The following is a 26323-nucleotide window of genomic DNA, read 5'->3' as shown; positions in this document are numbered from 1 at the left end:
TGAAAAATGTGACTTAAAGTGAAATGATGTTAAGCAAATCCAATTTCCCCATAAGAATTAAGTAAATGAGGGGGTTAGGTTCCAGGGAAATTTTTTTTCACCAGATAAACGACTATATTATATCTATATCTATACACAGTATAAGTTTTAAACAAATAATTTAATACTGGTACATAGTGATGATGATTGTGAACCTTGGTTGAGGAGGAGGAGTCAGAGAGTGGGATATTTCCCTTACTGTTAAATGATGAACTAGCAATTGGCTGAGCCCTCAAGGATTAACTCTCTCGCTCTGCAAGGCAGCAAGAATTGAGGAAGATATGCCCATTTCCCTTCAGTATGCTGCTGTGTTAATTAGATCAGTTTGCTGAAACTGCAGCTGTGCTGTGTGCTCCCGCTCTATGGAAGATGGGGTAAGCAGGGTGCCAGGAGCAGAGAGGAAAGGGATACCCTGACGTTAGCCTCTCTCTTTCTTCCCTCCCCCGGCACAGCAAGCAGGAGTCTCGGGGAGCAGCTCCAAGTCAGAGGGCAGGAGCAGCACATGACAGTGGGGGGCGGGGGGGGGGGACGGACACAAGGTGAACTGCAGGCAGCTGCTGCACAGGGAACTTAGGGGAGTGGGGAGCTGATAGGGCAAGCTGATTGGGGGCTGCTGGCCACCCTGGTCCAACCCACCAGCTAGCTGCAACAGGCTGCTCTTCTGTAAGCAGTAGACAAAGCAGGCCACTGCAAAACAGTGTTAGAAGGGAGCATTACACAACTTTAAATGAGCATGTTCCTAATTGATCAGCATGTTAACAAGGACCAGAGGAACTTTAAGTGAGGAGTTATACTGGTATTATTTTTGAAATGATCTTTTTTTTAATATAACAAAACACCCAGCGAGTGCATGTCTTTTGTTTAGCAGTTGGTGGGGGCTCCATATGGTATTTTATAACCAGACAATAAAAATAATGAGTATTCCAAAATTTTGTTCTTTCAATAAAGCATATTATGCCCAAGCTGGTTATATGCAGATAGTAGGACACCTATTGTGACAAAGTTCCTCCTCCATCTTGGGTGGGTCTGTGCTTACTGGCGGATTTGTTCACACCAGTGATCTTCCCTTCTTGGGAACCCACAGTCTGAGTCAGCTCCTGCTGTGTCTGATCAGGAGTTGGGAGGGTTGGGGGGAACCCAGGCCGCCCTCTACTCCGGGTTCCAGCCCAGGGCCCTGTGGATCGCAGCTGTCTATAGAGCCTCCTGTAACAGTTGCAGACAGCTACAACTCCTGGGCTACTTCCCCATGGCCTCCTCCAAACACCTTCTTTAAACCTCACACAGGACCTTCCTCCTGGTGGTCTGACAATGCTTGTCCTTCTCAATCCTCAGCAGTATACTCTCTCACTCTCAGCTCCTTGCCTTCTTGCCCCAGCTCCTCTCACACACTCCTTCTCCTCTGGTCCTCCTGCCTGCTGGAGTGAGCTCCTTTTTAAAGCCAGGTTGCCCTGATTAGCCTGCCTTGATTGGCTGTAGGTGTTCTAATTAAAGTAGTTTCATCTCTACTGCCTTCTAGAAGATCTTAATTGGCTCAGGTTGCCTTGATTAACCTGGAGCAACTGCCATTTGGTCCTAGGGATTTGTTTAGCCTGGGGCTAACAACCTGTTTCTCAGTACTTACTGTAGCCATCTGGCCTTGCCCCATCACACTATGTATTCCTAATAATTTTGAATAAGTACACAAGTATATGTTGTAGATGATTAGTGTGATTTACAGCTGTTAGTTAGAACAAGTCAGGAGTAAACAGCTGAAAAACTGGTGCTATAGCTCTCTTTTCCTGTGTTACTTCTATAATGCCCTGAAAGAATTAAGTATTGGGTATCTGGAAAAATAACCTAATGAAAGAGATTGTCACCAAGAGTTTCACCACGGTAAAGGAAAATTCAGAATGATGTATGACAGTGGAAACCATTGAAACTATCATTGTGGGTCAAGATCAGTATCTTTGCAAATGAATCCAATGTCCAGCATAAATTACACTGGTCTACAATTTTTGAGAAGTCTTCTGCTCAGAGTAAAATGTGGTATTTATTAGTATTTTGGTGTGCTGAATTCAAATATGACAATTAAAACAACTGATTGGCTACTGTTTCTAAGATTTTTAAGTTTTGACATTTTATGTCTATGTATATTGTGTAGATAGTAGAGTTTTAATCATAAATTGTAAACCTAGGTCTTTTCATGTGTTATGGTTGCTTACATGATAAGTTGTTCATTTGTCCTGTTATGTAAACTTAAAAATCAGCCAAAGGGTTATACAAATAAAATTTATTATGAAACAAAAGGCAAAAAACTATTTATGTACGTAGTTTATGTCCTATTCAGTTGTCTACTCGGCGCTTCTTGGCTTGTCCTCTTGTATTCATTAAATAGAGTATCTCTTTCACTGTCCAGCAATACGTCGCAAGCATTGGATGGGCTCCATTTGCCCTGAAGCGTTTCCCATTGTTGCAGTCCTGGGTGAATCGCTCGCCGTGCCTCGTCGCTTACTGCTCCGCAGTTCGGTGGAAAAAATCTAGATGAGAGTGCAAAAAATGTATCTTTAGTGAATGTTGCAACCAAGGCTTTTGTATGCCTTGAGGAGGTTTTCCACCGACAACCTGTAGTTGTCTGCCTTGTTGTTTCTTGAGAAAATTTATTGCCACTAACCGGAAGGCTTCCATGCCGTCTTTTCCTTGCCACGCAGTGCATGGTCAAATGCATCATTTCGAAGAAGTTCATGAATCGAGGACCAACAAAGACACCTTCTTTTATCTTAGCTTCACTTAACCTTGGAAATTTTCCACGGAGGAGTACTTGAAAGCTGCTGTGTTTTTGTCAATGACCTTGACAAAGTTCTTCATCAGACCCATCTTGATGTGTAGGGTGGTAACAAAATCTTCCTTGATTCAACAAGTGGTGATGCTGAACACTTTCCTCCCAGGCTCCAATGACTGTCGGAGTGTCCCAGTCTTTCTTGATGTAGTGGGAATCTCTCTGCACGACTATCCCATTCGCAGAGAAACACGCACTACTTTGTGTTTCCAGTCTGCAGACCAAGCAAGAGAGCAAACAACCTTCAAATCGCCAAAAAGCTGCAACTGATGGTTGGTCATAGTTTATGCACCTCAAAAGTTGTTTCATGTTGGTCATAGGTTTCCTTCATATGGACTGCATGACCAACTGGAATTGATGCGCAACATTGCCATTATGCAGCAAACAGCTTTAAGACTCGTCTTCAATGAACAGTCTCCACTCATCTGGATCATGAATGAATGTGAGGGCTGTCATCACACACCATCAATGTTGTTGCAGGCTACAAGATCATCTCCATGAAGAAGAATGCGACAAGATCCTTTTGACGGTCACGGAACATGGAAACCCACACATCACCGCCAGGAGATTCCACTGTGTAGTCTGGAGCCCACAGCTCTGCCTTACTCTTGGGTCCTGACAAATCCCTGACAAGGTCATTCAGTTCACTTGTGTTATGAGGTGTGTTCAGAGGAGGAGGATGGGAGAAAATGTGGATCCTGTGACATTGATGGTTCAGGACCAGAAGTTCATCCTCTTCCTCTTCCTCATCTGACTCAATGAGAGTGATTCTGGTGCATCAGGAACCGGCAGTCCTTCTCCGTGGGGTACTGGGCGTATAGCTGATAGAATGTTTGGATAAGCACAGTCCATTTTCTTCTTTGACACACCTTTCCCAACTGGAGGCACCATGCAGAGTAACAATTTCTGGTATGATGTTTGGCTCTCTCCAATCACTGCACTGCAAAAGGCATAGATTTCCTTTTCCTGTTCACCCACTGTCGAAGAAATCTGTTGCACAAGTGTTGCAGCATATGTGTTGGGACCCACTCTTGTCCTGATCTCCAATTTGCAGCCAAAATAAAGGTGATAGGCTTCTTAACCATAGTGGGTTAACTGCGCTTTTTGATGACAAAAAGTCACTCACATAGCAGGAAGGTATCTGTACTTCACACAAAACGAGGCATCTCTGCTCACTTCGGCTAAACAGAATTGTCCCCTTTGCAAAATCAAACACTGACAAATGAGAGCACGACCACTGTATAATATTTCTAGCGCGATATAGGGCAAATTTGTTCAGGGCTGAGTGATGTAAGCTGTTGTTATGATTGCATCATCCAGTGACTTCTAGGAATAACATGATGCGAATTCATATCATGTATGACGCAATACCAGCTTCAGATTGCATCATTCATTGTTTTGCCTAAAAAGCAAGTACTGTCCAAACCCAGTCATAGATTTATTCATAGATCCAGTCAAAGATGTATTTTAGTCATTTCTGGTTTAAATTGAGATCCCGTCCCTCTATAAGTCACTTATCCTCCGCCATTACCAAGTCAAGGGTCGTATATACTGACCCAATAGCATATCTTGAAAACTAGAGCCAATCAACAATTTTAAGCATCATTTTCGTTCTCAGTGACCCAGAATTAGTAAAGTTTGACTACATTTATTTCAGAAGCATTTTGGTTGTACAGCAGTGTTATTAGTGTAGATAGAATTAATATTGTTTGGTTTCAAAATTGCTAACCAATACTGTGGCACAGTAGGAAGAAATAAATGAAGAAAAGGTATATGCAGCGACATGTGTTGTGCTTCCTTACCCCTCTTAGTGCCCTGATGACTTTTGTTGGAACAAAAAGGATGACTTTCATCCAGTTATTGATAGTAATCAAAATGTATTGATGTTGCATGCAGGATATTTGTTTGCAGCATACAGTATAGTGGCAGGGCTCCACTGTTGATCTACCTTGTTAGCAGGTGTTGGAAGCCTGTAGGGAACTGCTGATGGATTCCTGCTGACTCATTGCACTAGACAGGACTCATTAACTTCACTTTGGCTATAAGGGAGATGGAAGTGACTTTCTGAGCATATAAAGTCTAGGTTCTAGCCCTTGGGGAGAATGCTAAGAAGAACCAAGCCTTGGGAGAAGGTTTGAGCTGGAATTTGTGATTAGTCTCTTTGTGAATGAAACCAAAACCTAAGAAATAGGTGTGTGGAATGTATTTTAAATGCTCCCCAAGTTTTAACTTTGTTCACAAAATAGTTAAGAAAACATTTGTTTCACACAGATGGAGCTATAAGACGATTATGATCTGATTCTGCCACCCTCACTAATGTTGAATTGTACCATGCTCTTTTAGAAGTCTCATTGATTTCAGTGGAGCTAGTTCCAATAAGCTTCAGGTTGGAATTCAGTGTGTCAGTTTTAACCTATAAAGTCTTAAATGGTTTGGGAGCTAATTACGTGGGAGCTTATTTCTCTCCCCCATGATACACTACCATAGTTGAAAACAGCAGAGATGCTAAAGCTGGAGGGGGACTTGCTGTCAGGGAGTTCTCTGGAAAGGAGCCTCCAGAACCCATATTTGTTAACTTTCCAGGCATGCTGGAAAACCCGTATTTTCCTCCTCTTTGTTAAAGCTGTTGAAGAGGAGATGGGCTGAGTGAGACAAGTATGTTTAGTGGCAGTCCTTGTGTTTATAATGAAATTTTTAATTTTAGAGAATAAGTGCCTAGAGAACTGGATGAGTTTCTATAGCTGTGTTTTTAAATTTAGAAGCAATAAATAATACCTGCACAGTAAGGTAATCTTCAGTGTGAGTAAAACTGGTAGAATTTAGCCAGAAAGTGTTTGGGGGTGCCCTTTTAGGGATGAAATGAAAACTTTTGAGACAAACCAAACTGACTTATAGACTACATCCTGACTATTTCTGAAAGTATATAGGGTTACAAAGGCTGCCTAGAAGATGAGCATTTGTGCAGAAGTTAAAAAAGAAGTACTCGTTCTGAATATACAGTACAGGTGGGTATATTCAGAAACTGGAGTGCTTGTTTGTATGTTGATGATCTCTGCATCAGTGGTGCCATTTTAAAAAGTAACTTTCACTCAAAGCTCTCCAGGACTACAGAACTAAAAGCTGCTGCTTCTCCTAGGCCTCTAGTGACTGTCACCTTCAAGAGATAAAAGGAAAATTTGAAGATGGGGTTTTTAAGAACAAAAGCTATAGTTTAAGATGGTGGATCACACTAATTATATCTATGATTGGTGCCTCTTTTCTGAAGTGATTATGTGATGATGGCTCTGATTTGTGCTATGATGTTTGTCATCTCAAAACTGGCTAACCTCACACATTAGTCAAATGCTATGCTGCGGTTTCCTGGTCCAAAAGGATTTTGTATTAACGCTTTAGATCATTGTATTTCGAATCATTTGAAAGTGTTGTGCTACCTTACCTGGACAATGGTGACTAGAGGGTTTTTTCTACTATTGTAATTGTGGTGATGGGATGAGGGGGAGGGTGTCATTTTGTTTGGTTGTTTTTGTTTTGTTGTATTTTTTTACAAATAACAAGTCAGCTAAAGAGTGAAATTTTGGGGGACAAGAAGTAGCACTGTTTTCTCGGGTTCCTGTGCCTTAATCAGTTATGGAGAGTTGAAGGAATTGAGGAGTTATTGCACCAAAACATGAGAAAGCAAAGAAGGAATGAATGTCCTGGGTCATCATCAGTGGTTTAGGAGAACAATGATAAGTGAGACAATTGCAAAATTAGCACCCACTGATACTCATGCATGCCCCCTAGAATCCACTGTAAGTGACAAAAGTTGTAGCCACATGGAGCAGCACTCCGCATGACTAAATGGAGCTCAATGTTTCCCGCCCTGAAAAAAAAAAGAAAGAGAAATGAAGACATTTTCTGCAGAACATTTAGAGTAGACATACTTTTCTGAGCCCATTCAGCTTTACGCTGTAGATTTTCTGGCTCATTGGATTCAAAAGCAAGTCTCACTTCTGGTCTGTCTTAGTACAACTAGCAAGTAAAATTCCTTAATAATTTTGTTGATATTATTAATCATATTTAACGTTTTGTATACTCTGAGGCACTTTAGACATGAATTATGCTACAAGGGCCTCAGAATGATTCAACGCTTCATACATCCACATCCTTGAGTCCTGGCCAGTCTGAACAGTATTCCTTGTATTGTTTTGTTCTGATATTCTTTCTCAGCATCCAAAAATTTAATTTTTTTTAAATACTGCAAACTTATCTTTAATTGTGCATAGTGAGAAGCTAGAAGTTTTGACAACACTTAAAGAGGTGATTTTGCTTTTTGGTACTGAAGAAGGCAATTCTTTCCTTCCCTCGTTTGGAGAAGAGTAGAAATAACTCTAAATCTGAGGTGGGGTGGAGGGACTGGCATTGAGGGAAGTCTTTATTAGAATTAACTGTAAAATACCTGCTAAAGAAGCTGAGTGAGAATCTTAAAAGCAGACACTGGTTGGAATGCCCCTGTGGCAGTTGGAAATCTTTTTCTAACCGTTTTGTTATGAAAATCAGCTAGTCATACATTATATTCTCTGATTCATGGACATGTTTAACTCACCTAACAGGCTTGATATGCAAGCTGTTGGACAAACGTATGTATGCGATTTGCCCATCACTATTGGATGTATGTAAATGTAACTATCAGCTTTACTTTAGAGAATCAACTGAACATTTATTTTTGAAAAATCATGATATAATCCAGGTATCTTGTGTAACAGTCGTTCTCTCTGGAAGGGCCCAATCTAACTCCCATTGACTTTATTGTGAATCTTTCAATTGATTTTGGTGGGAGTTGGATTGTGCCCCGTGGTAGTTTCAAGTACCGAGATGGTTGTGCTTAGCAGCATCCTGCTCACCAAGGTTGTATGCACACAATCATGGCAATACTAATTGCTTTCAAAAGAGCTTTGAGAGATACTTCATATATAAAATTAAATTCTGTTCTGTTCTGATGTGTTTGTGTTAAATATTTGGGGCATTTTTCAATATTCCTTAATATGTGAGTGAAGCATCCATCTTGGGTGGAACATAATTAACAGCATATTTCCTTTCCAAAGAATATTTTAGCATAGTAAAACTGTAAAAAGGTAAAAGGAAATAAAAATAACTAGTAAACAGATCTGTGATCACAGCAGAAACCAACATTTTGGCACATTTCAAAACCTGTTTATATCGCATTCAGGTAAACAAAAACGTGTCCATGTGAAGATCGCATGTAGCTATAGTCCAAGCAATTATTAATTAGCTCCAGAATATCACAGCTTTTAAAATGGTTCACCTGCTGAGTATTATCATTAGAGATATGATTGTGAACTTTGAATTTAATGAAATTTAACAAAGTTTAGCAGAATGGTTACTTATTTTCTTTTTATCTAGGTTACTAATGGCTATTACTAGTAATGAATCTCCTTTGCCTAAGGTCTATCATGGATACAGAGACAAGATATTTTATGCATACCCTCAGAGACTGTACTATGCAATTTTGTGTAATTTTTTAAAAAAAATTATAATTTGAATTTATATTCAGTTCTCTTTGCCTATTTATTTAGTCAGTTTATCTGTGATTAGGATTATATCTGCAGATCTTTGAAACTTGAATGCCCTAACAGATTTTATCTACTCAGTATGTCAATCTACAGTACAGCATAATTTGTTAAAATAGTTTACAGTATTTAATATTCATTAGCACAGAACCCTCACAATTTTTCTGTGTTGTAATAGTCTTTGTCCTGGAGGTTTAATGTTTAAAACCATGTTGAGTAATGGTATACACTACATAAAACAAATATAACCGTGACTTTAAAATGTAGCAGCAACCTTAACTGTTTTAGGAGAACAGTAGCTATAAATGTGTGAATTTACCCCAGGCCCATAACCTGGGAGTCATCTTTGACTCCTCCTTTCTCTTTGAGCTGCACATCCCAGCTATGTCCAATCTAGCCATTTTTTCCTCTATAACTTTTCTGAGATCCAAGCTCTTTCTAACCACACAGTGAAAAACATTTTTCAGGTCCACATTTCTCATCTGGATCACAGAAACCTCTCCAGCCTCCCCGCTAATTGCTTTGCCACCTCTAGTAATGTATTTAAAACCCAATCATCTTTCTTGCCTGATCTTCTATGGCGCTCCGCTCTTTGAAGACCTCCACTGGCTCCACCTTTTCTGCCACATCAAGTTCAAACTTCATGTGCTCTCCTGCAGGACTTTTCACAGCTCTTCCCTCCCTATTTATCTGCTCTTTTCTTTTACCAGCTCACCCCCCCCCATCCATTTTGCATTGTGTTTCATGTCCTTGCATCACTTCCATGCTCCTCTTAGCAGCCACCTTTGTGCCTTCTTTTATGCTCCTTCCTTTGCATGTAATAGTATCTCAGATTTCATCTGTAACCTTCTCTTCCTTCAAATTCCACTTCGGCCAGGTATAGTTAAAAACCTTTGGGTGCCACCACAAGATCAAATAATAAATAAGAATATTGAATGCAATGTGTTAAAGCTGTGCAATTTAAATAAAAAGGGTAGAAACTGGGAGAAGTTGGGGTTCCTAGAGCAATATTAACTCTGCAATATTGAGCATCCTGTATATTTTCTGGCATGGCATATATTTAACAACTGAAACAGAAACCTAGAAAAGAACGCTGGAAAATAGTACATATGTACAACATGACCAAGTTAACATTGTCATGAGATGCTTAAAGCTGAACTGAAAAGTCAAAAACCAGATTCCTTTTTACTACTACTATTTTATGAAGTATAAAATAGACTATCTCAAAGATTTTTAAAGTAATTTTTCTTTTGCCCTTTTTAATATTAATACTATCAGGTTCTCATGTTTCTGAATGTCTATCGCAATATGATAGGATCGCTTGTAGAGTGATGCCATACAAGGATATAACTTGAGCTGCAGTTCTTCCCATCGACTGACCGGTGAGGGGATACTGAAGATCAACAGTGTAAAAGTGGCATCTCTTTTTTTCTTCAGTTGTTCAGAGTCTGGTGTGACATTAGAAGGAAGATTGGTATTGTCATCAAAGGAGAAAAGTTAGAAATTTACTGGGTTGGTCTTTTGTTTTCATTTAATTAAAGCTTAGAGTTTGTGGAATATTGCAGAAATATAGCAAAATTCGTGGAAAGATCCTAAAGTTGTGGAACCCATGATTTTATTGCCACAATAAGAATGGGCCCAAAATTTGTGTCATATTCAAAACCAACAGTTCTTTTGGAATATGTTCAGCTTTGACAATTTTTTTGATGCTGGTGGCTGGAAGCTGAAGGAGGCATATGCTGACATTGAGTTGAGAGCTCTTCCACATTTCAAGCTACAATCAGGTGGCATTAGTGCAGAAAAATTCTTCAGAGAGACTTCCTTCACACTATTGTAGACTCTTCAAAGGGCCAGTCTCTCAGCTTCTGTTAGTGCTGTGGATCTTTTAAGAGTCTATAAACACCCTGCCGTTTGTTCACCACTTGTTCGGTGAAACAAGAATTCCACACACACACAACTGCCTTTGAGATAGTATCAAAACCCAACATGGTTCTCTATTCCAGGGTTTGATTTCTTAATAATAAAAATATTGGATTGTTGATATATTTTCGTTTATACTTGTCTATGATAGCCACAGCATGTATTAGCTTCTCTTCCAAAATAACACTGGGATCTCTTATTCACAATATCTAAGCTTTGAGGCTGCCTTCCTTTCTCTCTGTTACAGTAGATTAGTATTCTGCATTATCCCACAGCTTATTTTTGATCCCTGGAGTGAAAGGATTGCAGAGGCAGTACAGTCATCTCTGGATAAGGGGAGAGGAAGTGCCTCATGTCACTAGAATCACTTTGGTCAATCTAGAATCAATGTGGATGGGCTTTGAAGAGAATCCTATCCAGACTTCACTGGAATACGGTTGCTATGACATGGAGCCTTGAAAAGGGGACCAGTGGGGGATAGTTTGACAGAAGATCCTGCATTGAGAACCCTTGGAAAATAATATATGAACACTTCTTTAGAGCTCTATTTATTAGCATTTTTAACAGAGGGAGGAGGAGGAGAATAACCAGGGTATAGTTGTGCCTGCATATTACATTTGCAAGCATGTTAAAAAGCATTTGTGTGCAGCTCTTAAATAGACTTCAGGTCAGGAAATATTGTTAAACATTGCAACAACAATTTTCTAATACAAAGGTATCAAGATAGTTTTGGAACAATTGGTATGGAGGCCAAGGGAGCTGCTTCATTTTATGTCTTGTTCATCCCATGGCAATGATTCCTATCTACTCTGTATAGGTAAAGGCCTCATAAATGATGTTGGAAAGACATATGTCTGCAAACAGTCATGGTAAAAAGATACACCATTAACTGTATTTGCTTCCATGTCATCCTCGTTTTCTGATATTCAATACGGAGCGTATTGTATACCAGAGATGTAAAGACTATCCATCAGTTGTTTTTTCTATTATTTCTGCCAATTGCCATAAAATCGATCACTACGAAAATAGAAAAGTTTGAAAATGTGACATTCTAGTAGGGGAATATTGAATTTATTCAGTCTTTTCCAGGAGATAAGGCTAAGCAACAGTCTGTATCTTCATATAATTTAAACATTTAGAAATCTCTTCTATGCCAACGGAATAGAGTTATGATTTGTACCTCCCAACACTTGTGGCCCTGAGTAAGTATATGAACAATATAATCATGGGCAGTAGAACTGAAAAGGCTTATTATTTCATCTAAACCATTCCCTTGCCAGTGTGGCAGCGATCCTTGAATACATCTTCTGAATGCTTTTTACACTATATAGAAATACAGTTTTACATCTACTTCATTCCCTTCTTTCACTAATTAAGCATGTAGGTCCTGATGAAAGCATCTACAAATGTACTTAACTTTAAGCACATGAGTAATCTCATTAGTTTCAATGAGACTGCACATGTGCCTAAACCCTATGCTAGACAGGGACTTTAAAATTTATCAAACAGAAACTCTGCCTTTCTCTTTCCCCTTCAATCCTCTCTTATTCATTTACTTGTATTTTGTCAATCCCTGAAACTCTTTCACGCCACGCCCATTTGCTGCAATCCCCTTGAAAACCTCCTAATATTCTTCACCTCCTCTTCATACCCTGTGTGTGTGCATACATGTGCCTATATACATAGATGGGCCAAATTTTCATTGATGCTAAAGTCCCTTTGTCAAAGTGTCATAAAGGGGTTTCAGCATAAATGAAAATGTGATCCCCATATGAATGTATGTACGTAGAGGGGAGGAGCTGAAACCACTAATGTATGTAAAATTACAAAATCTATATCTGAGTTTTGTGAGTTTACTGGCAATTGTGTTATATCAGTTTTTAGTTACACTAGCAAGGATGAAAGTATCTACATTCTAAATCAAAAGCATCTGTATTTAAATCATATATGTTCGCTTGCCAGTAATATTTATTTTGATATGTTTTTCATTTAATTTTGTTTCATATTTTTATTAGGATGTGTTTGGCTGTTTCTCTGTACCTTCTTATTTGCCTATGCTATTTTGTAGATTGAATCTTGAAGAAGAATTAGATCAGATGAAAGTACGTAGATCTATGGATAAGGCTACAATACAAGAACTGAATCTGTGTCTGCAACAAGAAAGGGAAGGTAAAAAAAATTAGAATTATATAATATTTGATTAAACAGAAAATATTTTATTTGATGGGTTTTCTTTTCTCTCAATATATTTTTTTTTAATTTCTAATTTGGAATTCTGCCGACACACACACACATGTTCTCTTTTTAAATGTACAGTTACACTTTTTTAGTTCTCTACATTATTCATAAACTAGTAATCATTCATTCTAAAAGGAAATAGTTTTCCAAAACTTTGTATCCTGAGAATTCAAGATGACCAGTGCAGTGTCCAGATACAAATGTTATAAAATCTGCAATGTAAGATTTAGAATGTTTATGGCATCCCAATAACCAAATTAATTTAGACAGGAACCAAAATGGTGGAAATATATGAAAATGATTCCCACAAGATTGCTTCTGTTTCTGTATCCTTGCCACCTCACTGTTCCTATCCTCATCCCCCTACTTTCACCCTCTGCTTTACTTGAAATGTCTGGGGACTACAGCGAGGTTCAAGAGCACTCATTTTAGTTGGACAGTCCCTGCTTTTCTAGAAGGTTCCTGAAGCTCAGCAGAACCAGTGGGGATATCCCACAGGACTCAATGTGAAGAAGCCCCATTTTGGGGAACTGCAGTATTAGGCTACGTCTACACTACAGGATAATTCCGAATTACATTAAACCGGTTTTATAAAACAGATATTATAAATTCGATTTCACGCGGCCACACTAGGCACAGTAATTCGGTGGTGTGCGTCCATGGTCGTCGGCTAGCGTCGATTTCTGAGCGTTGCATTGTGGGTAGCTATTCCATAGCTATCCCATAGTTCCCGCAGTCTCCCCTGCCCCTTGGAATTCTGGGTTGAATCATTGTCGCGGGTGGTTCTGGGTAAATGTCGTCAGTCATTCCTTCCTCCGGGAAAACAACAGCAGACAATCCTTTCGCGCCCTTTTCCCTGGATTGCCCTGGCAGACGCCATAGCACGGCAACCATGGAGCCCGTTCAGCTTTTTTTTTTACAGTCACCATATGTGTACTGGATGCCCGGACAGAGGCGATACTCCAGCGCTACACAGCAGCATTCATTTGCTTTTGCATGATAGCAGAGATGGTTACCAGTCGTTCTGTACCGTCTACTGCTGGAGTAAACTGGCAATGAGATGACGGTTATCTCTCCCCCTTTGTACTGTCTACTGCTATCATGAGTGCCCCTGGCTGAGATCGGCCGGGGGCGCAAAAGCAAAACTGGGAATGACTCCCCGAGTCAATCCCTCCTTTATGGTTTCTAAAAATAGAGTCAGTCCTGCCTAGAATATGGGGCAAGTGTACTAGAGGACCAGTGTATCAGAGAGCACAGCTGCTCCGTGTCAGTATTCACAGGGGGTGCCCCTGCAACAACCCCACCCGTTGCTTCCCCTCTCCCCAACCTTCCTGGGCTACCGTGGCAGTGTCCCGCCCATTTGTGTCATGAAGTATAAAGAATGCAGGAATAAGAAACACTGAGTTTTTAGTGACATAAAATGAGGGGGAGGCAGCCTCCCGGTGCTATGATAGTCCAGGCAGAACATTAAGCGGTGCAGGGGAGAGGAGCCCAGCATGCTGCTGCTATGATAGTCCAGGCAGTACAGAATCTTTTCTTTACACAGGAAAGGGAGGGGGCTGATTGAAGCTCAGCCCCCAGTTGCTTATGATGAAGACGGTTACCAGCCGTTCTGTACCATCTACTGGGAGTGACTGGGAGTCATTCCTGTTTTTTACCAGGCGCCCCCGCAGCCTCACCTGAGGCCAACAGCCAGGAGCATTATCACGGGCTGATGGTTCATGGACCGTTACCAGTCATATTGCACCGTCTGCCACCGGGAGGGGAGAAGAGCGATACTGCTCTTCACTGCTGCAGCATCGCGTCTACCAGCAGCATTCAGTAGACATAGGGTGACATTGAAAGAAGTCAAGAAATGATTTCTTTCCCTTTTCTTTCATGTAGGGGGGGGGGGGGAATAAATTGAGGAGCTATTCCCTGAACCACGCCGGACAATGTGTTTGAACCTACAGGCATTGGGAGCTCAGCCAAGAATGCAAATAGTTTTCGGAGACTGCTGTGGACTGTGGGATAGCTGGAGTCCTCAGTACCCCCCCTCCTCCCTCCATGAGCGTCCATTTGAGTCTCTGGCTTCCCGTTACGCTTGTCACGCAGCACTGTGTAGCCTGGAGATTTTTTTTTTTTTCAAACGCTTTGGCATTTCGTCTTCTGTAACGGAGCTCTGATAGAACAGATTTGTCTCCCCATACAGCGATCAGATCCACTATCTCCCGTACGGTCCATGCTGGAGCTCTTTTTGGATTTGGGACTGCATCGCCACCCGTGCTGATCAGAGCTCCATGCTGGGCAAACAGGAAATATAATTCAAAAGTTCGCGGGCTTTTCCTGTTTACCTGCCCACTGTGTCCGAGTTCAGATTGCTGTCCAGAGCGGTCAGTGGTGCACTGGGGGATACCTCCTGGAGGCCAATAATGTCGATTTCCATCCACACTAACAGTATTCCGAAGTAATACTATCGATTTTAGCATTACTCCTCTCGTTTTGTAGGAGTACAGAAATCGATTTAAAGAGCACTGTAGTGTAGACGGGTACAGCGTTAAATCGATTTAACGCTGTTAAAATCGATTTAACGGCGTAGTGTGGACCAGGCCTTAGTGAGTAGGCTAATTTTTCCTTTTTGTCTACTGCTGGCTGCTTTCCATTTCTATTTTTGCAGAAATGTTGGCCAGGTTGGTAAAACAAAATAAAGTAACATTTTTTAAAAAAGCGTATGTTTTACAACCAGGCACCCAGTTCCAAAAAAATGTGTGAAAGCATCCAGCTGCTAAAAATGGCAAGTGGCTGGATTCTCACCTGCTTTCTAGTTCCTATTTTCATCAAAACAGACAAGGTGGATTGATTTAAATCAAGGCGATTTAAATTGCTAAGTGGAAAGCTTGAATTAAATAATTGATTTTAATCAACTTTTCCATTTCTATTTCAGTTATTTTCTAAAGAAAGATGCATTCTCATTGGTTGATATAACCATTAGTTGTAAATCAACATAATTTAAATAGAGTGTTTACATTCGATTTGATAGATCATTTTGCTACTTAGGAGGGTATACCATAACTATATACATTTATTTAAGCAATTATATAGCTTAATATTTTCAGATTCTTATTTATTTTACATTTTTAGTATGTTAGAAAATGACGAATGATATATTGCTTACTTACTAGATAATTAACTTTTTTCTCATGATTATATAGAAAAGCAGCCATTACTTCCAAGATTTTGAGAGACTCATGGATTCAGTGTATTTACTTTCCATTTAAATGTTTTAAAAGATTATAATAAATTTAGACTTTAATATATTTTGTATTAAATTCATGTGTCATTTTAAACAGGTTGATTTTTCAAAAGAAAACTAGGCAAAATCAAAGAAATCTTTTTGAAATAAAAAATCTGTTTTTTTAAAAAGATCTTTTAAAAATCATCAGTTTTTATCTACCCTGAAAACACACATTGAACTGGAGGAAATAATGTAAGGATTTAAAATATTGATTTAAAAATCACTCACCTTGTTTTTTCTAGTTTAGTCCACCTTCAAACAGAACCAGGAATGGAAAGGCAGCTAGGAGTGAGCTGGTTGACTATTGAACAATAACGGTGTCACTTTCTAAAAAAATTCAGACCTCAGGAATCGTAAAGGCTTCTAAAGTATTTAGTACTTGAATGCTTAAAAGAACCCCAAACCTTTACAGAATAAAACGTCTTTATTTTATGAAATATATATTCCTCTCTCCTTAAAGAAAATTATACACAAATTTCAGACTATGCCAATACATTGGTCACTTGCATGTCTAAGGTGATTGAAAACGAAAGGTTAAACACAGTCGAGTTGTGTGAGTATCCAGTTTAATTGCATTTCCTATCAATTGTTGTTGCTTACCTGAACACTATAAATATTAATATTAATATTTTTTTCTAGAGATAAGTAGCTGGCTTAAATCCAAGGATATATTTTAAGTGAAAAGTCTCATTAGTGTGTCAGAATGAATTTATTACAGCCTTGTGAAGGTCATGTTTACAGTTCAGTCTCAAAAATGACTCGCTCATCCACACTACAATGATGAGCTGCTTTTCTTGTGCTCCTCCTGGACACTTTAGAAGGTGCAGAACAGGAGAGAACCTGGTGTAATAGACAGTTTTGCACAATGTTTTCTGGTTGAACTCCTAGGAGCTTGGAGCCGTAGAAAACTTGATGTGTATAAAGTTTCCTATGCTAGCTGAATTTTAATGGTGTGATGGAGTATACAGGATTTATAGTGACCATTGAAGGGAGGTCTCTCTACCCTACTGATGATCCTTGGAAAGGTTTTTTCAAGACAGACAATGATTGTTTTTAGTTAAAGCCCAACAAAGATTTTCAGCATTGACTAAGAAGCACAGCCATACAGGGAGAAATTAGATGCAATTAAGTCTAGTAAAGTGTAGAAATGAACTTTTGTTAAAGCTTAGAACCATGAGATGATTGTTTGGAAGTTAGGACAGAGGGCTTGAGAGATACTTGTAGATACTTCTGTTTGTTGGTTAGTTTGTTTGGGGTCTTTTGTGTGCATTTTAGGGTTTAAACCACATATGGGAATTATCCATTTATATGGGGCTTTTAGTTTTGTGTTTTTGTTTGGAAAAGAATCTTTTAAAAAAATTCATAACCCTGAAATCCCAGATTGGGGAGAGTGAATGTGTGTGTTTCTTTTTTGGGGGTGCAGGGGGCAGTGGTGGGAAGTTGTTTTTAAGTTTAAACTTTCTAGATTCTCAGACTATGCCCTACTACAAATTGTTCCTTGTTTTCTGTTAAAAAAAGAAAGGAGTTTGCAGATTGAAAACTTAGGTGGGAGTCCTGCAGTTACAGACCTCCTCCTGTGTGCAGGACAGGAACGCAATTTCTGGATGCGTCCTAAAGTGCGCAGAAGAGGAGCTCTGCTACCACAGAAAGATGGGTAAATAAGAGCATTCTTTTTGTGTACCTTAGGAGGTGAGCTCATAGATAGGTGTCGAGTTTCCTAAGCTCCACTGGAGCAGAGAACAAAGGTATACATATTACAGCCCTACCAAATTCACGGTCCATTTTGGTCAATTTCACAGTCATGGAATTTTAAAAAATCATAAATGTCATGATTTCAGCTATTTAAATCTGAAATTTCACAGGATTGTAGTTGTAGGAATTCTAACCCAAAAAAGGAGCTGGCGGGGCGGTCTCAAGGTTATTGTAGAGGGGATTGCGGTACTGCTACCTTTACTTCTGTGCTGCTGCTGGCAGCAGTGCTGCCTTCAGAGCTGGGCAGCTGGAGAGTTGTGGCTGCTGACTGGGATCCCAGCTCTGAAGGCAGAGCCACCCCGAGCAGCAGCACAGAAGAATGGCATGATATGATATTGCCACCCTTATTTCTGTGCTGCTGCCTGCAGAGCTGGGCCCTTCGTCAGCAGCCGCCACACTCTGGCCACCCAGCTCTGAAGGCAGCAGAGAGATGCAAGAGTGGCATGGTATGGTATTGTCACCCTTACTTCTGCAGTGCTGCTGGTGGGCGCTGCCTCCGGAGTTGGGTGCTCGGCCAACAGCTGCTGCTCTCCAGCCACCAAGCTTTGAAGGCAATGGAGAGGTGAGGGTGGCAATATCCCGATTCCCCTAAAATAACCTTGCAACTCCCTTTTTGGTCAGGACCCCCAATTTGAGAATCCTGGTCTCCTCCGTGAAATCTGTATGGTATAGGGTAAAAGCACACAAAAGACCAGATTTCACGGGGGGAAACCAGCTTTCGCGGTCCATGATGCGTTTTTCATGGCTGTGAATTTGGTAGGGCCCTATATATTACACTTTGTTGGGTAAAATGTTATGTATTAGCATCTGCCTGCATATGTTTCCCCGGTTGGCTTCTATGACAGATAGATATTAATCACAACCTAAATTTCACCACTTTTAAGAAAGTTTGAGGTGAACCCATTCAGTAATTTGAATGACTTAAGTCATTTTTTAAAGTGTGGGGCTGATGTCTAGCTTTTGTCAGCGTCCCCTCAGAAATAACTCAATTTTAACCGTTAATACTTTCAACAGAAGTAGATTTAAAATAACAGCTGTAGGAGATTTTAAATTAAGGTTTTTAAATAACATTGAAAAATAAGCAAATAATGATAATAAGCATTTTTCATATTGCATGTTATGTTCTTTTATATATATATACACCATGGGGCTCTACCCTCAGTTTATCTGAAAAAATGAACACGGCTTTAACTATGGAGTCAGACAGCACTTTCAGAATAATAAATATATTTATATACCTACACCTATACACACGTGCTACAATGATAGGAACACAATAAAAGCATGTTTAGGATCACAGAAGGTGATGTGTAACAGTTCTGTGTGCAGTTTTGCACAGTAATTAAACACACACATTAGATTACATGTTTTAGTTTTTAAAGTTCATCATTTGTACTCAACTCAATCTCACTTATAAATCACTTAGGCCATGTCTACACTAGCAGGCTTACAACTTCACAGCTATATCGATACAGCTATACCACTGTAAGATCGCTTGTATAGCTGCCCTATGCCAGTAGAAGAGAACTCTCCCATTGACATAATTAACCATCTCCAATGAGTGGCGGCAGTGGACATGGCACCATACACACCAGCACTTCTTTCGGTGTAAGTGATGTAGCTAAGAGGGATGTTTTATCACATCCCTGAGTGACATAAGTTATAGCAACAAAAATGCCAGTGTAGACATAGCCTTAGTTTAAACTGTTCATTCAGCAGAAGTAGTTCTATGAAAAAAAGCTAGCAGAAAGAGCAGCAGAAGTGAGGGAGAACAAATAGCACTGACAGAAGAATAGTTTTAATTCTGGAGTTAGCAGTCCAAAAGCAAACCATTTTAGGAGGAGAAGTTTAAAACTATTTTCTTTGAAGGTAGATTATAGCCTGGTCTAGTCTTTCACATTATCTTTCACGTACTGAGATAAATTAGCTAACAATTCCTATTTCCGGGACTATTCCACCTCATTTATGATGATTGTGCTTAACCAAGAAGTAAATGAAAGAAAGCCACACGGATTGATTCCATAAAATACATAGAAGAAAACTATATTTTTAAAATAGAAGAATAAAATCTATAAAGTAAGAAATATTTTTGTCAGCATTTTATGTAAGGGAAACTAAATGTAAATAAACTAAGTTCTTTAAGTATTCTCATAATACTCCTTTTAATTTTGTAGATGCAAGCCAGTTTATCATTCAGAATAAAGACAGACTTTTTCCCCTAGAGATTGTCTCTTAGTGTATGTCTACACTGCAACATAAACCCAGGTTGAGCCCAGGTTCAAGCCTAACCCCCTTTGTATCTACACTGCAATTCCACTAACCCAGGGCTCAGACCCAGGATCCTGGGACCCTGGAGGTTGAAGAGTCTGAGCTTGAGTTAAGCCAGGGCTCGGGGTCCAACCCCACTTGCTTTGCAGTGTAGACACAGCCCCACTTGACTCGGATCCTAGGACTCAGCTGGAAGCGTATCCCACATTTCCAAGGGACAACTTTCTTAATCCTCTGTGTCCCAACTATCTGTAACTTTCTCTATTGAAAATGGAATTTTGCAAACGGCAGCAGATCAGATCAGCGTTAACATTTTCTCTTTTGATCACCTATCTGCAAGCATGCTATCAGAGAGCCTCCTGGGTTTGCAATGGAGAGTGAACTGATCAAGCGTTTTGCAAAGTGAGCTGCTTCCTGGTAACATGCAGGGTTGGTAGTAAAATTTTCTGACAGTGCAACACAGTCCTAGGGCTAGAGTGGCCATGTTACTGGATGTGAGGGCACTAAGGACTCTGAGATATGGTTACTTGGGCTCAGAGACTATTCATTGCAGTGTGGATACCAACGCCCTAGGTTCAAGCACAGATTAGAAAAGTCTTAATATAGGGTGAAAATACAGTCTAGCCGCTCAAGCCAAGGGTTCCTTAACATGGGTCAGCTGACTCAAGTCCCACAAACCCCAGGTTTACACTGCAGAGAGTAAACATACCCTTATTTGAAGACTAATGTTCCACTTTCCTAGTCAAGTCAATATGAAATGTACCTTGTACCATATGTCAGCAATATTCATGAACAGGGTGATTCAAATATATGAGTATATGCTTTTTGATGTGCCTCAAATAAACACTAAGTGATGGTGTCCCTTCAAAATTAGCTTGATGTGGACATGGAAATAATGAGTGTGACAGATAATGCAACCACATGCAGTACCTTTGGGAACTATATAGTTCTCAATTTATGAATGTTCCATGTATTGTTCTGAGCTAGGGATTGTGTTCTCCTGGGGGAGGGTTACTACAGCTCCTCCAGGAACTAAAAACCATGCGGGTGATTACTGCAGTCCCTAGAATTGTACACAACTCCAGAGAAGTACCTGCCCCTGTGGTGGTTTGCAGATACTGGCTCCAATAGATACCAGAAGCCAAGGATTCAAAGAGAGAGCTTTTGGTATAAAAGGGCCAGCTTGAACAGAGAGAGGGACTTTTGTTAGGGTGGGGGAGGGAATGGACCTGACCTTTGGTTCAAGGCTGGATCCAACTCTGCCGATGGGTTGGAAGGACTTGACTCTGCCATTGTCCCCAGAGGACTGGTGAGCAACTTCTGGTATGTTTAATATGCATCTAGATCTTTTATTGTTGTATATGTTTTCTCTGTATGCTTTTGTCCTTAAATAAATGTACTCTGCTTTGACAGAGGTGTTTGGGTTGCTGATAAATCACTGTCACTGTTCTTGAAGAGAAACTAAAGAGTAGAGCTGGATGTTTGTCAGACATGCTTGGGATAATCTCAGAGAAATGCAAAGGGACTGCAGCCTAAAACCCCAGTCAGAAGGGAGTGGGATGTGGGTCTCTTCCCAGAGAGAGGGGATGGCTGGAGGCTCAGGACCTGAGGGGCATTTCTGGAGCAGACCACAGAGGACAGTTAAAGATGCAGTGAGACTTGAAACTATGACAGTGAGAGACAGATGCTATAATGTGGTTAAATGCAGAAAGACTGAAACTTCATTAATAACTATTCTGTAAGTAGGGTAATTAACCCAAGTTACCTGGCAGGGTTGTTCCAATGCAGGTTAGGCCACCAATGGCCCCTGATGTACTGTAAGCCTGAGCATAAGTGTGAAGGCCATGCCCATTCTAAAGTCTTCGGCATGCGATGTGACCATGACTGGATACTGGTTTCCTGATCTCCTCTCCTCCTATTCATTGGAGGTAGCAGAGAGAAGATGAGGGGAACAGCAAGCTGCACTGGACATAGAAGCGTATTCACCACTTTGCAATCTGTGCTGAGGACTAAATCTCCAAACAATTCACTCAGTTACAGGATCCTCAATCACATTTTCTAAACTACCGAGCCCACCAACGTTGCCAATTGTGCAATTTTACAATTGTAATGTAAATCCCTCATCCCCTTCCTTTCCCTCCTCTCCAGTCCTGGATAACCTGGATGCCAGGAAGATGGAGAAAAAACCACATAGCAACTTGACAGTTTTGCTAGATAGCCAGTTTTGGGGTCTAGAAGGGATTTTTCCTGTCAGCCTAGCACCAGCAGCATAGGAGATCCAGTAACTAGGATAAGGGTGGGGCTGAAATGGGAGTCTACAATGGCTACCCCATCTGGGAAGCAAACTGTACACCCCCCCCACCACCAGACAGGAGGCAGTAACCCAGCCCCCCACACCACCTCTGCTGCCCAGTGGCAGTGGCAATAGACAGGAGAATCAGTAGAGCCTGGACCTAGCTGCAGCATTCCACCCCCACTCCTTCTGCCTTCCCATGCCATGCAGCATGAGGAGGAGGGGGTTGGTAAGAAGAAGGTTGGTGAGGAGAGTGAAGCAGTTGTCCCAACCTGCCAAAGATGACGTGTGGAGGGGTAAGGAGGGGCACATGGAACACTCCCTCAGCTAGTCTCCCTTTCCTTTATCCCTGAGGGTATTTCCACTGGTCCTGACCCCACCAGTGCCCCATGCTGACTAGCAAGGTGAGCATTAGTCCTGGGCGTTTCATTGATTTGTCCAAACTAAAATCTGTAAGACACTTTTTTTCACTCATTGTCTTTCTTTTTAAACTGCTAATTCCTTTACTGCATCGGTATGCGTCTGATGACTATCTGCTTCCTAGTGGTGAAATTGTATTGCTATTACTGTTGTATTACCATTCCTGCAATCACCTCAAAACCAGATGTGCTGATTTTAAATAAAATGAAGTATTCAGTTCAAAGGGTGTTTGTTCATTCGGTTTTCTCAGTGGGACATAATTATGCTATCACATATGACGGTTGTCACTTTATAGTTGAAGACTGGATTCTATGGCTTCTGAGTGTCTCTGGCTCAAGAGTTTTACTTGGATCTGCCACATATGAGCATATGTGTGCTAGGTAGGCAGATATGATGAAAGTGACTGCAGTTGCAGGCAGACAGACAGACAAGCTCTAGGCAGTGTTTTCTTTCATGGCCAGGGCCGGCTCTAGGCACCAACGTTCCAAGCATGTGCTTGGGGCGGCACTTTCCAAGGGGCAGCACTCCGGCTTTTTTGTTTGTTTGTTTGCTTTGGCAGTGCCACTCCGGCCCCCCTTTTTTAATTTATTTATTTATTTTTGCTTGGGGCAGCAAAAAACCTGGAGCCGGCCCTGTTCGTGGCCACACTAATTTCAGTGAACCATTATGTAACAACACAGGGATGGAATAAATTTATTTTTTGGTTGTTAGAAATAGCCATGCCTCCGTAGCCTGTAGCTTCTCTTTAATTTCTGTTGCTACTGACGTCTATAATATTCCTTAATTTGTGCAAATAATTCTTTCAACAATCTTCCAGCAATATTGTGGATTCTGTGTATGTAGATACAATATACTTATTTATGGCTGTAAGTGCAATATTTATTTTAATATATCTAACTTTGTAATAAACATAATTTGTCCTTTGATCAGTATATTTGACTGGAAAAATCACCTTATTTTTAGTGGAATACAGTAAATATGGATATAGAAGCTACTATAGACATTCAAATGAGTGAATATTTAGAAAAAGATTAAAAGTATTTACATATGAACTTTATGTGTTACTTAAGAATGTTGTAAATATATGCAGTACCACTGTGCTGGGGGACTATACTTGGAAATAACATGGGAACTAGCAGATTAATATCAAGGTAAAGGTACATATTCCCCAGATGGATGGTTTTACCTTTTTCAGCTTTTATTATCTTTAGAATAGTGCAGCATTTATTTCATGAATACAGTAGTTTTAATTGGCTATGACATGTTCCAAAGACAAAAGAAGGGTCTAATTCACTCTAACAAACCTATTAGTCACTGTTTATATCAAGAGGATTGCTAATCTACAGAGAGTAATGCTGTTTTCTTCTACTCCTGTTTTGTTTAGAAATCAAAAGTTTTTAACTGACTTGCAGTGTCTGCTTGTGGTTTAAAATGATATTTCCAAAGCAAACCAAACACATATTTTTTCCCCTAAGAGTAATTCTTTCAGTTAGTGTAGGGAAAAAAATTCCTAAACACTTGACTGGCATTTCTACAGTCAGGTTTTCCTGTTTCTCAACATAATTTTCTACCTTCCCTAAAGAAGTCATTCCAAGAATTACTGTTCTTTTTTTTTTAATAACAATGAAATCAACAAAAAATGGAAACTGAACACTTTTTGTTCTGATTTACCTTATAATATTACTAACATTTCCATTTTGTAGGTGTGCTTGCTTTAAGAACATTTTTTTTTTTTTACTTGCCCTTATTTTGGGAGGAATTTTAGTAATTGAAGCATGGCCATTGGAGTGGTAAACAGAATCAAGTTCACATTTACTAGTTTGTAGTTTTCTAATTGTTATGAACTCACAACATTACAACAGAATGATTTGTGTCCTTTATCCTGTAAAACATATGATCTTTCACTTAACAAAAAGGGGGTTTAAAGTTTCAGTTCATCCTAATTCTGTTGCTGTTTGCTTTGTTCACCAATCGCTCTGATCTTCCTGGCAGGGGAGAAGACCGAGAGAACAAAACTGGTAGTGACTGTGTAGATAAAAAGGCAATGAATTCTGCTTTTAAGGCATATAGGGAATAGTCTATAAAAGAATGAAAATGGGAATAAAAGTACAGCATCTTTAACCTGCAGATCTATTGTATCTTTGAAAAGCTTGTACTGTGGGGAAAAAACACACTGTGATGCTACAAAGATTCATAATTATGTGACATAAAACTTTGAAAAAAGGTCACTCTTTAGAGACTGACCAAAAGGCTTGACAAGAAAATACACCAGATTATTTATAATTGGGAAACTAAAGAACACATTTCCTTAAACTGTTTGAGTATTGTTTTAGTGGCAATATGTGTGTCACAATATTTTATTTATTCTCTGGCAGAACTACTCTTTAGACTTGGTGAAGATGATGGGGTCAAGAACAGTACTCCCAAGAAGAATGTGAAAGAAATAACAGATCAGACATTACAGAAGGTAAGATATTGAGCCCAGGAAGTTAAATCTAAATTTTAACGTAAAGGATCATATGTTAAAATCAGAATTCATGAACTGAAGCTCTGTGTTCTATATCTAATTTTCTTTCATAATTCAAAAACATTGACTGCCAAAATTATGTCAAAAATCAATGTTAGTGCAGTAGATATTGATGCATCATGTGAGATAAATGCTGTTAATGTCAGAGCAAATTAAAAATGTGTTTAAAGACAAAATGAACTGCAATAAACCAACACATTATCTAAATTAAAATAGGAGCATCTGGTTATTATTCGCAGCTTTTGGGTTCTGAAATCTTTATTTTCCTTTGCCAAAGTTTATTTAACTGTACACATTATCAGATGTGAATCCATACAGCTGTTTTGTTACAGAATCACATCTGTGCATAACAGTGATTTGGTAAAAAATTGACTTAGCATATTTTAAATTTTAAAAAAATACTGTTTTAAAAAAAGTTCTTAAATATGTAACCTCTCTCTACAAAATGGTAGTGTAGATACATTTAGTAGGCTTATTGGTTTAACAGATATACTGTGCAACATTTTTCATATTTTATTTGTACAATAATGAGGTATTCTTAACAAATCACAGTTTTTGTATTGACATTTTTTCTTTGCACAAATAGTTTTATATGTTAACAGGCATTCACTTAAAAGGGCACGTTTGTATTTTACCATATGTTTTTGTTTGCTGCAAAGAAAATGCATTTTTCAGATAGGCCTATTCCTTTAGCTTGTCTTTAGCTTGTCATTTGGCCTAATTATATTGGTCTAGTTAATTAAACCTTTAAGAGCATTGTTAAACTGAATAAACACAAATATGTACATGAAATGTCAGTATGGCTATTTCTATTTTTCTTATATTTGTGAATTAACTTGTAGGAAGTACAGTAATTTACAGCAGATGACGTGATTGCATATACTTGTAACACTTGCCATATGGTCAGGTAATGAAGTCTGTCATCTCGTTATTACTGAATGACAAACATCATGTTAAAATAATAACACGCATAACAGGAAATGCTCACATTCATTTATCTTAAGGCAGAGTGAGTAATTGAAATAATTTGAGCATTACAGTCTAGGATTTCACACAGTTTATACTAGGTTATTATCTGTATTTCAGAACTATAATTTTGTTTGCCTGGTGCTGTATAATTTTTTATCTCTATGGATATATACTGTTGCGATGATACCTTAGGACAGTAGTCAGGGCCGGCTCTAGGCACCAGCCTAGCAAGCGTGTG

The 26323-nt window shown here is 39.5% G+C and overlaps 1 protein-coding gene across 1 annotated transcript in view; it reads left to right on the top strand.

Annotated features, from left to right (window-relative positions):
- Positions 1-26323, top strand: part of CNTLN (centlein) — a 617317-nt gene that overhangs the window by 497800 nt on the left and 93194 nt on the right. Inside the window, exons 14-15 of the mRNA XM_032801780.2 lie at positions 12413-12513; positions 24965-25056. Of these exons, the coding sequence (XP_032657671.1) occupies positions 12413-12513; positions 24965-25056 (193 nt within the window). The remainder of the gene's footprint in view (positions 1-12412; positions 12514-24964; positions 25057-26323) is intronic.

This window comes from Chelonoidis abingdonii, chromosome 6 (assembly GCF_003597395.2).
Source record: "Chelonoidis abingdonii isolate Lonesome George chromosome 6, CheloAbing_2.0, whole genome shotgun sequence".
Lineage (NCBI taxonomy): Eukaryota > Metazoa > Chordata > Testudines > Testudinidae > Chelonoidis > Chelonoidis abingdonii.
Note: the sequence above shows the minus strand (reverse complement) of the source record. Positions and strands in the feature narration are given on the sequence as shown.